Source organism: Typha angustifolia, chromosome 6 (assembly GCF_048772165.1).
Source record: "Typha angustifolia cultivar Huaian chromosome 6, ASM4877216v1, whole genome shotgun sequence".
Lineage (NCBI taxonomy): Eukaryota > Viridiplantae > Streptophyta > Magnoliopsida > Poales > Typhaceae > Typha > Typha angustifolia.
Genome location: NC_133244.1, coordinates 9,537,809 through 9,551,187, shown reverse-complemented (window position 1 = coordinate 9,551,187; position 13,379 = coordinate 9,537,809). Strand labels below are relative to the sequence as shown.

Sequence of the window (13,379 nt, the reverse complement as noted above, 5' to 3'; positions counted from 1 at the left end):
GTGAGCAAAATGGCAGAACCACCAGGATATGTCATGTTACTGAACATCAAGGATTTGCACTCACCAAAAGCTTCCAAGACAGTTCCCAAAAACTAAATTGCTGTTATATTATGTGCTTGTTCTCTGATTCTTCCATGTAAACCACTGTCTATTCGCTCCTCATCCTCTCAATTGGTTTCACTCATCCAAACAAGAAGATGAACTCCCGAGTCACAAGCAAGTTGTTGTTGAGGATTATTCAACACATCCAGATGGAAATCTTTGGTCATGCTAGTTTGTCATTTTCCCAACAAAATTGTACATAGTCAAGAGGTTACATTGCCTTTTACTGAAGCTTGAACTATTTTGGCAGACCTTTAGACTTGTTCTGGAGCATAGCTAGCAATATCATTCACCTGCACGTCCGACCTGATGGTGTTGAATTGCAAATGATCATATCATGCAAGAATGATGCCTCCAAATATCTCCGTACAGGGTTAATTCATTTTCCTCCAGTATTCCTTAAACAGCAATTCTTACCAATGCTCTTCGTTATTTTGGGCTCTCTTCCAATATTAATGCACCATGAATAGGTACAACAGTACTGTAGTTTTCTAAGCCCGTTTTTGTTGCTGAGTAGAACTAATGCTTGTTTCCATGGACCATTCTGTGGTGAAACTTTAGATGAGCATGCCTTTGTTCCTTGCTGAAAGTGATGCTCCTCGAACAGGGGTTTCAGCTCTTCTGGATCATTTACCTGGCGAATGAAGCTTATACACCACTTTTCAACTTTTCATAACGGATTGCTGATTGACTGACTTTTTTAACTTTAGATAAGCATGCCAACTTTTGAAATCAAGCCGCACAAGTTTCTTCTCTTCGATTAACTTGTTCCATTTCAAAGTGGGTGTTACTTTGACTGCTGCATGTTTTACTTTCACATTCCTCCATCCTCATATCATCTGCGACCATGAAAGCACGAACACCATTCTTATTATCTATCCAGCTATAGCCACGATCCTTTACGACTCCTCGATTGCTCATCAATGCCCTGACAGCCAATGCATCACCCCATTGACCTAAAGTAGCATATATATTTGACAGAAGCACATAAGGCGACGAGTTCTTTGGGTCAAGGCGGAAAAGATGCTCAGCAGCACATTTTCCCAATCTAGCATTCCCATGAACAGCACATGCACTGAGCAAGACTTCCCATACTATAGGATCATCTTTGCAGGGCATCTTGCCCAGCAGCGTCTCTGCTTCCATGAGACGACCAGCTCGCCCAAGAGAATCTATTATACAAGTGTAGTGATCAGCTAATGGCTTAATGCCATAATCGTTTTCCATGGAATAAAAAAATCTGAGCCCCTCATCAACCAGTCCAGAATGACTACATGCAGTAAGAACAGCAATGAAAGTGACGGTATCAGGCTTCTGCTCTGTAGTTAGCATATGTTTAAACAGTTCAACAGCTTTTTCACCAGAACCATTCTGAGCATACCCATGTATCATCTCATTCCAGGAAACTATATTCTTTGTTGTCATGCAGTCAAAGAAACCCCCCGCGTCATCCACATTACCACATTTAGCATACATATCAATCAAAGCACTTCCAACATATACGTCACCAGCATACCCATCTTTCACTATCTGGGCATGCATCTGTCTACCCTGAGGCAGAGATGACAATCTAGCACATGAATTAATCACGCTTGCATAGGAAAATTCTGTTGGCAGCATCCCATTCTGACGCATCTGCTTGAAGAAAGAAAAAGCTTCTCTACTCATAGAATGAAGAGCAAAGCCTGTGATCATCGAATTCCAACTGACAACATCTCTCTCAGGCATTCTTTCAAAAACCCGTCTCCCCATCTCTAGATGCTCACACTTAGAATACATATCCACAAGACCACTAGCAACAAACATATCAGTATGCAGTAAGAATCTTGTCGATGCAGAGTGAACTTGCTTCCCACATTCCACAAGCCCCAATCCTGAGCATGAGCTAAGGACAACAGCCAATGTGGTCCGATCAGGCAAGACATTAAGAAACTGCATTTTCCTAAACAGTTTGATTGCTTGTTCATGATGTTCCTCCTGGCAGTAACCGGATAATAAAGCATTCCAAGAAGTCAGATTTGGGCAGGATATTTTATCAAACATTTCACGAGCAGATGCGGTGTCCCCTGCCTTGGCATAAGCAGCAAGCATACTGATATAAGTGACTTCATCAGGTTCGGCACCTGATTGTTGCATCAGTTGAAACATCTCAGTAGCCTTCTTGCTATTGCCACTCTGACCATATCCAGCTATCATAATGTTCCAAGAGACAACGCTAACATCGGCCAATGTGTTGAAAAAAACTACAGCCTCATCCATATCCCCACACTTCACATAAAGATCCATCAATGAATTACCCACATGGGTATCTGATCCAAAGCCATTTTTAACGACAAAAGCCTGAATTGATTGGCCAAGTAGAATACCGTTGATATCCTCAGTTCTAGCACAAGCACCCAAGACACTCGAAACAGCAACTGGGTCAATACAAATTCTACTCTTATGCATCTTAGCAAACAATCTCAAAGCTTCCTCAACTGAGCCACTCTGCATCAAACCACCCATCATAGCAGTGAACGACACTTCGTTCGGGCTGTCCATCTCGTCAAATTTTATGATTGCATCTTTGATGCTCCCGCACTTGGTGTACATACCAAGCAGCGCATTCTCCACAAACAAATTCTTATCAAGTTCAATCTTTAAAGCAAGTCCATGACACTTCCTACCATCCCCTAAGCGCATCAAGCCGCCGCAAGCACTCAAGACGCTAGCAAACGTGAAGTGGGTCGGCAGGAATCCTTCCCGCCTCATCGCATAATACAAATCCAAAGCTTTCCTTTCCGCCCCACTTCTCGCCAAGGTGCTTATCATGGTGTTCCAAGAGACAACATTCTTGTCGGGCATTTCGTCGAACAGCTGGAAGGCCAACTCCAAGTTGCGAGACTTGCATGCCGCAGAGATGATGGAGTTCCAGGAATAGATATTGGGATGTGGTATGGAATGGAAGACGTTGATGGCGAGGTTGAGATGGTCGCATCGAGAGTAAAGCTCGACGAGGCGGTTCGAGAGGAAGGTGTCGGCGGAGAGGGCGAATTTGAGGATTTGGGCGTGGATGGATTTGGCGGGGAGAAGGGATCGCTTGGTGATGCATGCTTGAATGAGATTGGCGAGGTGGGTGACTCCAGGATGAGCCATGCCGGCTCTGCGCTACTGAGTCCGACATCTATATACTGCAACTCGGGGGGTAGTTCGGTAATTACGAAATGTTTTGTTTTTCCATTTCACACCCTAGTAGGAGTTTCTCCAGTTCCTGCATAATTAGTAAAATATCAAAAGACACCCTGAACAATCCATTGCCAGTGGATTTTCAAAAAACACCCCAAGTAGGGCGTTTTGTATGATTTAATAAAAACAAAGGTGGAATTAAAAATAGTGAAAGACACAGAGCTGCAAATTAAAATAAATGCCAGGGTGTGAAATGGATAAAGCCCTTCAACAAAGTCCCGCCCCTATGCAACCAGAACCACACCGCTAACAAAAACCCTCAAAGCCCAAAGCCCTCGGCTCCTTTCGAACGAAATCTTTTCGTTCCCCTCCTCTTCCTCTCCCTATCTCCTCCACCATGGAATCTTGAAGCCCACTTCCCCACGATGGCCCCAACTCCTATCCGCTCTCTTCAAACGCTTTTCCACTCGAATCCCCTCATGGGTGGCTCCAAGAACCTCCTGGTGAGATCATCGCTGGGCACGAGGATTCCCATCTCCCCTTACCGCATTCTCCAGTTCTACACTCCCACGCGCATCCTTTCCCAGGGGCAGAGAACACCCAGCTCCAGATATGTTCGTGGTAATGTAAAACAATCTGGGTTTCGCTCGGTTGGGCCTATTGTGCCGTCAAGAACTGGTACTAAGTTAAAAGTTTCAATCTTTTTGTCTTTTGGTGCACGCTCATTTGGTAAAACGTCCTTTTTGAGCGTTATTTGAGTAATATTGTTATTTTCTTGGTTTGTAAGTTTATACGGCAGGAGTGGAGGACTCGCAGGTTCATGCTGAGCGGCTCGCCCAATTGATGGCGAAGCTGGAGAAGGAGGGAATTCTGTGTCGCTCTTGCAAGCCCGGGCAGTATGACCATTTATTGTGTCCAAAGGTGAATCTTTTCATCACTACGAGCTTCTTTTTAGCCATTGGTTTAACACAATTAATAGATTCTAAGTGGTGCCAGTTCTGGTTAAGTCAATGAGCGAATAAGTTAATGGATGCATATTTGTGTCTTTGATTAGTGTGAGGGAGGGAGTACGAAGGAGACGACCTTATCAGTTTTCATCCGTGAAGATGCGTGAGTTTAATATTACTATCTATACATTTTGGCACTCTTTGTTTGTAAAATATTTATTCATGAAATTGACTTATCAATTCCCCTATTGTCTTTTTAATTTTTACCTCCATTTTCCTTTTCCATTTTATAGGCAATTGGCCTTGTGGCAATGCTTTAGAGGTAAATGTGGTTGGAAAGGTCGTGCAGAGGTACTTTTGTACTATAACGTTTCTTGATTTTTAATATAAGAATTTATAGGAAATGAGGATTTCCAATTAACTGATAGTGAACATATTGCAGCCACACAAAGAGGTCAAGGCAAATTATGTCCAAGTAAATCAAGCTTTGAAAGCTAATAAGGAGTATAGAGTAATCAACGAAGAGGACCTGCAACTGGAGCCGCTCTGTGAAGAGGTAGATATTTGGGATTGGTTCTTTGTTCTGAATATTTCCATTTGGATTTGGTCTCATCTTCACATTTTTGAGCAGTTCTGTTTGTACTGAATTTCACCATGTTCATTTTATTTGTCATGAGTTTATGGTGAATTGTTTCATTTATAATTGCTCAGAGAACTGCTTTTTGAATGCTTCTAGAGGTGCTTACATTTGGTAGTTTCACTGATGTCATTTTGAGGGTATAACTCTTAGTAATTGAAAGATTAATCGAATCAGATGAGCTGGCCTTCTTGTGAATTGTCCCAACTCCTTACATTATGTTGGTACATAATTGTATAATCAATTTATCTACTGATTCTAATTCAGTTAGGCCACGCTCTTTCAAGATTTTTACAATAATAATGGTCTAGGAGTTTGCCTTTTTATTATAGATGTTCGACATTTGTTAGAACTATGCAATTTTTTATTGCAAGTATTATCTATTGATAATCTAATTACATTCAGGAAGATCTATATAAATCTTCTGTTCCATACTAATGCTACGAATATTTTTTTCTCTATTCCTAATATTGTCATGTTAAACTACGATTGTTCATTTCAGCTTATAGGATACTTTGCTGCGAGAATGATTTCGTCAGAGACACTGAGAAGAAATTCTGTAATGCAGCGTAAATACAACAATCAGGTTTGCTATCTTACAATACTTGCATAGTGACAGAAGGAGGAAAGCTGACTTGCAACTGCTGTTTGCAGATTGTTATTGCCTTCGCTTACAGAAGAAATGGTATTCTTGTTGGTTGCAAGTACCGTGAAGTTTCCAAGAAATTTTCACAGGTTTCTAATACTTATCATATAGGGGTTCTGTCTCTTAGAAATCTTAAATTTCGTAGGGGATTAGAAACATCACATCTTGATACCATGTTTTATTTTCCTTTGCCAGGAGAGGAATACTGAAAGAATATTTTATGGTCTTGATGATATTAGTCAAGCAAAAGATATTATCATTGTAAACTATCCATCCATGGCTTGTTGACAGACATGAATCTTTTTCTTTTTCCGAGTTTTAGTTTCCTCTTCACAATGTGACTTATTTTTTCTATTGATTATTGGGCGACTTAGGTTGAAGGTGAAATGGATAAGCTTTCTATGGAAGAAGCAGGCTTCCGGAATTGTGTTAGTGTACCAGACGGTGCGCCTGCAAAAGTTTCCAATCAGATTCCTGATGAGGAAGAGGTTTGAACAAAAATTTTACATTTCCAGAGTTCTTTATTTATCTATTTTGTGTCCTAAAGATACTCCTTTTTCTAGGTTGCATGAGCTTTAATCAAGAGCTTCACTACCAATAGATCTTATAGATTCTACTGCTTGTCCTTCTATTTCTGATTTTGTTTTATCCAAGAACTTCCCACTGATTACTAGAGGGTTCATGTTAGGTTGATAGACAGTTTTACAAATCTGATCATTACATCTGGAGCCTTCACATCTTTATAGCCAACCTCATTATTATTCGGACAATGCTTGAATGATGATATGTCTTAAAATATTCATATCTGTTTTCGTATATTGATGTGGACCTTTTTCTGTTGGACATCATTCTTGTCAATTACCTATTCTTAAGACTCCTCAGTTGTCATTTCTAGATTTCATGGAAAGAGCATCATAAACTGGGGTGAGAGTGGAGTTCTATGCAAAATGTAACGGCTAACGTTTGCATTTGGGAAAGTGCTTGCATTGGAGAACAATCTTACAGCTATCTGCTGAGTGCTAAAGCTTACTAGGCTTAAAATGCAGTCTCAACTCTCAACTGAGACATAAGTAGTCTGTGTAGAAGTGCTAGAGTTTGATGCTGCAAAAAACAAAGAACCAGAATACATATTTATGCACACATATATGTAACATGTGGACATGAATGCAGTAAGTTGTTTGTGTATATGGGCATGTCTGCATTTTATGCTGATCGATTTCCAGGTTTGTGCACCTCTACGTAGCTTTTAGGGCCTTTTGTAGGAAAGATGTTTTGCAATTGTATTTTCCAAGTAAAATGTCTGTATAGAATCACTGTTGGGAGCGTATTTCCCAATTATATAACTCCAGGCAAAATGTCTGTATAGAATATCACTCCAGTGTAAATCCAAGTGATTCCTTTACTGGTAGCAACTATATTCTACTACAAGAAGTTTGGACCCATATGTTATTTTCTCTTTTTTGTTCGTCATGTTCACGTTGGACCATTGCTAGTGAACCTTGTTGCTTTGTTTTACTTATGGCATTAGCAGTATTATGGGACAATGTTAAAGCTTAGGAATTTTCTATGACTAAAATTTTACTGAATGCTGGAATTGCTTAAGAACCTTGCCCATTTGCAAGTATCTAAGATAAAATTTGACCTTTCAGATGTCTAACTTGGATTCTAACATTCACTTACGTTCTCTGTAAAGCTAGGACACAAAGTTTCAGTACTTGTGGAACTGCAAAGAGTACCTACAAAAGGTAGGGGCATTAACATTGCAGTAAATTTTAGAGATTTTCCTTGCAGTTACTAATAGGATATTTACACACTATTTAACTGCATTAACCAGTAAACCTTGCCACTGTTCACTAGGCATCTCGTATAATACTAGCTACAGATGCTGATCGCCCTGGTCAAGCTTTAGCTGAAGAACTGGCCCGCCGGCTTGGTAAAGAAAGGTTAGCCTCTGTTTTGTCATAAAATCATATATCATTATCGTCATGTAAGAATTTTGAATAAATGACTTTTCTTTACTTGATAAAAACATGCTTCCTATCCATCATAACATGTTCTTTTGGATAATAAATAGATGCTGGAGAGTCAAGTGGCCAAAGAAAAATGCTACCGATGATTGCAAGGATGCAAATGAGGTCTGATATGTACTTTAAAAGCCTTCTTTATGCTTATGTTAGCATCTCTTGTGTCCTAGTTCATGGTACCACGATTGCTCTTTTAGATAAATTAAAGGATAAGGCAATACATAGTATTAGCTATTGCTCTTCTCCTCTGTGCATGGAAGTATAAATGTCAAAAGGAAGATTTTTATCTCTCCTATATTACATTTCCTTTTACTAACTATGGTAAATAGACATGGAAGTGGGGCAACCGGACAATTTTGAATCAAACGATACTCATCATATGAAAATTGCCATATTTGGTTAGTGTCTACTTTCAGAATTCCAGTTTATGGAATTCATTTTTCTTTATTCATCTGCTAGTGATATACCATTTTCTTCCTTTCTGGTGCATTAAAGAATGTTCGATTTTGTAGCCGATCAAGAGACTGGCTTATTCAATTTTACAAACTTAAACTATATTCTGGACCATAACATTTAATTCTCTGGGAAGTGTTTATCTTAAAATCTAAATTGCTGCACAAATTGGCACACCCAGTGTGGTTGGCTGACCGGTATTGGAATCCACTTATCTGTATGATCTTTTCCAATGAAGGTTAAGCATACTTGTTTCATAACAGAACTGTGAGTCATGGTGCATTTGAGACACTGAACCATCTTGCATTAATTGCATTAAATGATCATTATTACAAAGAGTCAATCATCATGTCACAATGCATTTGTGACACTTTCTTCTCAATTTTTACTGAGTTATTCTTGTAGCTAAGTGTTAAATGTTGATTAAAAAAAGCACCTTCATTCCAAGGTGAGGACAGTGATGCTTGGTACAAGCAAGAAGCTTTTATGAAGTTTGTTGGTCATCTTTTTTTTTTTTTTCAAATATCTTGTTTTCTTCAGGTACTCATGTACTTGGGACCAGATGTACTGAAGGAAGTTATAGAAAATGCCGAGTTATATCCTATAAGGGGTCTTTTTAGCTTCAGTGATTTCTTCCACGAGATTGATGCTTACTATAATGGCAGTCATGGATATGAGCTTGGTGCTTCTACAGGTTGGACAGCTATAGATGAATTGTATAAGGTAATTTTGAAAACTGGATGATTCTAAAAGTTATATATATTTTGGTATATATCCTCTTTAAAGGCTCACTAATGTTGCCTAACTATTGTTGCTTTCAAGTACTACTTTTGGAGGAATATTTTTCAAAGATTTTTGTTATCGTTCTTCAGTTACCCTCCCTTTGAAAGAATTGTTTTGGCTGCCATTACAAGCGATGCAGCCCTGCAATAAAATCTTGGAGCCTGCATATAATTAAGTGGTTGAACAGTCCGGTTGTTTGTATGTATTGGATCAACCATGAGCAATCCAGTTGATGGCTCGGACTGGTGATAGTACAGGAGAACATGAAATGGAAGGACTTGAACTAGTGCTTGTGGGTTGCCAGGAGGAGCCTATGGATAAGCTTGATGAGGAAGTTTGAAAAGGAATGCGTAGACAAGGCAAGAAAGAAAGAGTGCTTGATGGCCTGTGGCAATCTTGGGAAAAATAATAAGAGGGTTAGCATGGACTTGGATTAGAGAGAGGGAAAACATTTGACGAGAATGGGTTTCTTTATTTTTTAATGAGACTATATTTGATATGATAGACCTTCTCTTGCTAATGAACTCAACCAATAAAGTAACACCTCTTAAAATCTAGGGTAGTATTATCAAAAACTTACTGCCAACTCAACATTTGAAGTCCCTGGAGGTTTTTGTTGAGTCTACTATCTAGCTAACGAGTTTTATTATATCCAGTACGTAATAGCCAAGTAGGCTTGAGACTAATGGCAAGTCAAGTTGACTCGACTGATCCGTTTCAGAAGCCTGAATTTGAGAATTTATTTCTAATTCATAATTAATCTTTTCAACTGTGAATTGTGATTAGTGACATCCCAGTCATTAGAAAGGCCAACATTTTAAATAAAGAACCAAGCCAACATTTTAAATAAAGAACCCCATGGAATTTTGCATGATACAACAATGTCTTGATTTCTCTTAGGATTTCTAAATCATTTCACTCCCACATTTATAACTGAATATCATAGCACCCACTTACCAAGTTTCTGAGAAGTATAATGAATGTACCTAGTCTTATCTTTGGACAAAGGGATATTAGAAAGAAGTAACAAATTCAATTGTACCTTTTCTTATGAGTCCAGCTAACTGATATTGCTACGGTCATTATCTTTTATATAAAAGAAGTATCTTTTATATCTAGCTCTTGATATTACCTCTCTTCCTCATCTTGAGCAGGTTCTGCCAGGAGAGTTGACTATAATAACAGGTGTACCGAATTCAGGTAAGAGCGAGTGGATTGATGCTTTGATGTGCAACATAAACAGAAATGAAGGATGGAAGTTTGTGCTTTGTTCTATGGAGAATAAGGCAAGTTTCTGCTGACTAATCACTTCCAATGTCGCTGTTGACTTTTATTGAAATTATTTTATGTGATGGATCAGGTTAGGGATCATGCAAGGAAGCTTTTGGAGAAGCGCCTCAAGAAACCATTTTTTAATGCCAGGTAAATGTTTTTTTGTGTAACAAACCTTATTATCTTTTGAAAGGTCCCCAGGGAACATTATTTTATGAGTCTGGATAGATATGCAGTGTAAATACACATTATTGCCCTTTTAGAGCAGGCTTGATGTTATCCACATTCCCATTTGACAGGCAGGGAAAGGTGTTGTCACTTGCATGTACATGCTAGTTTTTCTCTGTTTAGATAACATTCTGCAACGATGGAATTTAGTATTCTCTGCAATCATTTTAGACTCTAAATTTGACAATTATCATATATTTGAAATGGTAAGAATGATAAGTAGCCTCTTTTTTACTTTTGGTTACTGATAGGTATGGAGGATCTATGGAACGTATGAGCTCTGAGGAGTTTGAACAAGGAAAAAAATGGCTGAATGATACCTTTCATCTTATCAGGCATGTCTATCATTTATTTGCATAAGTCGCCAAGGTTAATTTTTATTAATTGTGAATATATGATGACTACTGTTGCTATCTGGTATATTAATCTTCTTTTTATGTCTAGTTTCTGTATGTATGTCAATGTTTTTGGTAACTGGCACTGTCATCAATCAGTGGGAATAGTTTCTTTATCATGTTATAGGAGCATTTTGTCACAGTTTAGTGGTTTGATGAACAGATGTGAAAATGATTCACTTCCATCTGTTAACTGGGTTCTTGAGCTTGCCAAAGCGGCAGTCCTAAGATATGGAGTGCGTGGCCTTGTTATTGATCCATACAATGAGCTTGATCACCAACGTTCTTCAAATCAGTAAGCATTCTATGGCTTTATCATATCAAGCTGGCAGTTCACCTTGTAAATTGACATCTGCAGCGTCCATTGAGTAGATTTTATCTGTATTTATCTTATTTAGGCCTTTATATGCACAACTGTTCATAAAGATGTGAAATACATTATGCTGTTAGAACAGTTCCTATCATTATCTATAAACCACTTAATTTATCTTTACCATGTGGTAACAGAACAGAAACAGAGTACGTAAGCCAGATTCTTACTAAGATCAAGCGCTTTGCTCAACATCATTCATGCCATGTCTGGTTTGTAGCACATCCAAAACAGGTATTTTCATAATTTATCTCATATATGTAAGCTGAGAATATATGAATCAACTCATGCAGTTTTTTTATTTTAGCTACAAAATTGGGGAGGTGGTCCACCTAATATGTATGATATCAGTGGGAGTGCGCATTTTATAAATAAATGTGATAATGGCATTGTCATCCATCGTAACCGGGATGTGAATGCTGGGCCCCTTGATCTTGTACAGGTTGTTTCTATTTTAGATTCAAATTCAGCCTTTTGTTACATATTCACATACTAAATTTTGTATGCTTGTTTTGCATAGGTTTGTGTAAGGAAGGTACGAAACAAGGTCGTTGGATGTATTGGAGATGCTCACTTATCATATAATAGGTATGCAAATCATTTCATAGTCTGCTATTATACTTTTTTGTTCTAAATAAGAACTAAGAAACATATCTACAGATATTTTGAAGTTTGAGCTTGCTTTAATTTAATTTCTTGCTATCCAATAGCTACCTAAAGGTGGTAGTGCTTTTATTTTCTTATTCAGTCCTTGTATTTCTAATCTCAGCTGATTTATTCCATGTGCCTTAAATCAAAACCAGGACATGCTAGAACTAGTAAAGGCCCCTTTCTGTCAAGTCAGAAGTGGAGTGCATATTATTATTATTATGGTCTTTGGGAGGTTTGGGAATCAATCTGTCATGCTCAATTTCAGATAATTCAGTTTCACTCTTCTAGTATCCAGAGAGGCAAAGGAGTGTTTCTCTTGCCAATATCTTGCCATGAGCAATACTCTTTGGCCCCGTGTTCCAAAAGTATTGATCAGAAGCACCTTTGAAATTGCAATATATGCACAGCTTTGCATAAGCAATTTGCTCAAAGGTTCTTTTCTTTTGGTCGAGTTATATAATTTTTATCCATTATTTGCAGACAAGCTTATCTAATGTGTGAATCTGTTGTGTGCCAACCTTTTTCTGCACTGCACCATTTTAATTTCTTACGTGCATTAGGCAAGTAAATTGCTTACTGATCTTTCCTTTATGCAGGATTACTGGGGAATTCATGGATGTTGATATTGAGGTTAAAAAGAAGAAGGCAACCTGATCTAGTGATCTAATTAGAAGGTCCTATGAAGACATGCAAGTTGGACTTTCAAGTTGGCAACTGAACCCTACACTGAAATGCCCACGTGAATGTCAAAATCAATCAGCTGCCTTGAACTAATCATCTCAGTACACTTACAAGTAGGCTTTCTTCGATTAAGCCAGGATGAAATGTTCATCTCTTTGAGCCTCCAGTTCCCAGGTCAGAATTTTGATACTTGGTCTGCACCGAGCTTTCCAACGTGTAAATTGACACACCCGTATGTCGTATAAAACAGACTGGTCTTCTGGTGTATTGTTACTTCCTGGTAGTTTAGAACACAGGACTAGGTTTATTTGAATTGGTGCATCTTGATGATTATCTTTTGCCAAGAATTATTTGCAATTTTTCATACTTCATGCTGATGGTATGCCTATGGCTACCAAGATATATGTATTCGAGTTACATTGACATCTCTGTCGTCATTGTTGTCTTGATCCATGATAGATTAAGAGGATACTAACAACCCACCATCCTCCAAAGATTGCACAGCCTATTGCCACTTTGCCAGTACAAGAATGCAGCTTAAGACAGCCTTTTTTCCAGCTATCAGATGCAACAAATGACGCAATGTGGAAGGAATCAAGTATTGATTGCTGCTGGAATAGTTGTCATCATCATTGTCGGATGGAAAGAATTCGGGAATTTCTCTCTTATTTGGCACCCTGTATTCCTAGTACTCGATTTGTATAAAAAAAAAACCTCATAGTTATCGTATTGGTACTTTTAGACCTTAATTTTTAAATAGTAAATTGAGCTCTTTTTACTTATTTAATCTTTATTGAAAACGTACATTTAGATACGTATTTTGATAAAATAAAAGCACATATTTAATATATCCCATATTATTTATAAAGATAATGCCTGTTTTTTTAATTTTTTTTTCTGCTAGATTTGGATATATATCTTAGAAAAAATTGTAAATGTACTTCTTACATACTTTGCATATGGGTTCATGATCCAATTGGTTTTTATTTATTTACTACGCTAAGACTAAATGGGTAAAAGTGGTT

The 13,379-nt window shown here is 38.1% G+C and overlaps 2 protein-coding genes across 2 annotated transcripts; one reads left to right on the top strand and one right to left on the bottom strand.

Moving 5' to 3' along the window:
* Positions 1-116: 116 nt before the first annotated feature.
* LOC140760844 (pentatricopeptide repeat-containing protein At4g20770) lies at positions 117-3,277 on the bottom strand. Its single transcript, XM_073097877.1, has one exon. The coding sequence runs from the start codon at positions 3,235-3,237 to the stop codon at positions 835-837; it is 2,403 nt and encodes an 800-aa protein (XP_072953978.1). The 5' UTR covers positions 3,238-3,277; the 3' UTR covers positions 117-834.
* Positions 3,278-3,556: 279 nt separating this feature from the next.
* Positions 3,557-13,103, top strand: LOC140760889 (twinkle homolog protein, chloroplastic/mitochondrial). Its single transcript, XM_073097963.1, has 21 exons — positions 3,557-3,945; positions 4,055-4,188; positions 4,322-4,377; positions 4,508-4,565; positions 4,657-4,770; positions 5,354-5,437; positions 5,506-5,586; positions 5,693-5,758; positions 5,872-5,985; positions 7,195-7,242; positions 7,355-7,440; positions 7,572-7,632; positions 8,515-8,697; positions 9,912-10,043; positions 10,118-10,179; positions 10,509-10,592; positions 10,816-10,947; positions 11,160-11,256; positions 11,330-11,464; positions 11,543-11,610; positions 12,270-13,103. Exons 1-21 carry the CDS (start codon positions 3,693-3,695, stop codon positions 12,325-12,327), a joined length of 2,106 nt encoding a protein of 701 aa, XP_072954064.1. The 5' UTR covers positions 3,557-3,692; the 3' UTR covers positions 12,328-13,103.
* Positions 13,104-13,379: the final 276 nt, after the last annotated feature.

Excerpts from the sequence above, each read along its gene's own strand:
- LOC140760844 (XM_073097877.1), bottom strand. The coding sequence starts at position 3,237 with ATGGCTCATCCTGGAGTCACCCACCTCGCCAATCTCATTCAAGCATGC.
- LOC140760889 (XM_073097963.1), top strand. The coding sequence starts at position 3,693 with ATGGCCCCAACTCCTATCCGCTCTCTTCAAACGCTTTTCCACTCGAAT. Across the intron at positions 7,441-7,571 it reads CGCCGGCTTGGTAAAGAAAG|ATGCTGGAGAGTCAAGTGGC; the intron begins GTTAGCCTCTGT and ends GATAATAAATAG. Across the intron at positions 10,180-10,508 it reads AAACCATTTTTTAATGCCAG|GTATGGAGGATCTATGGAAC; the intron begins GTAAATGTTTTT and ends GGTTACTGATAG.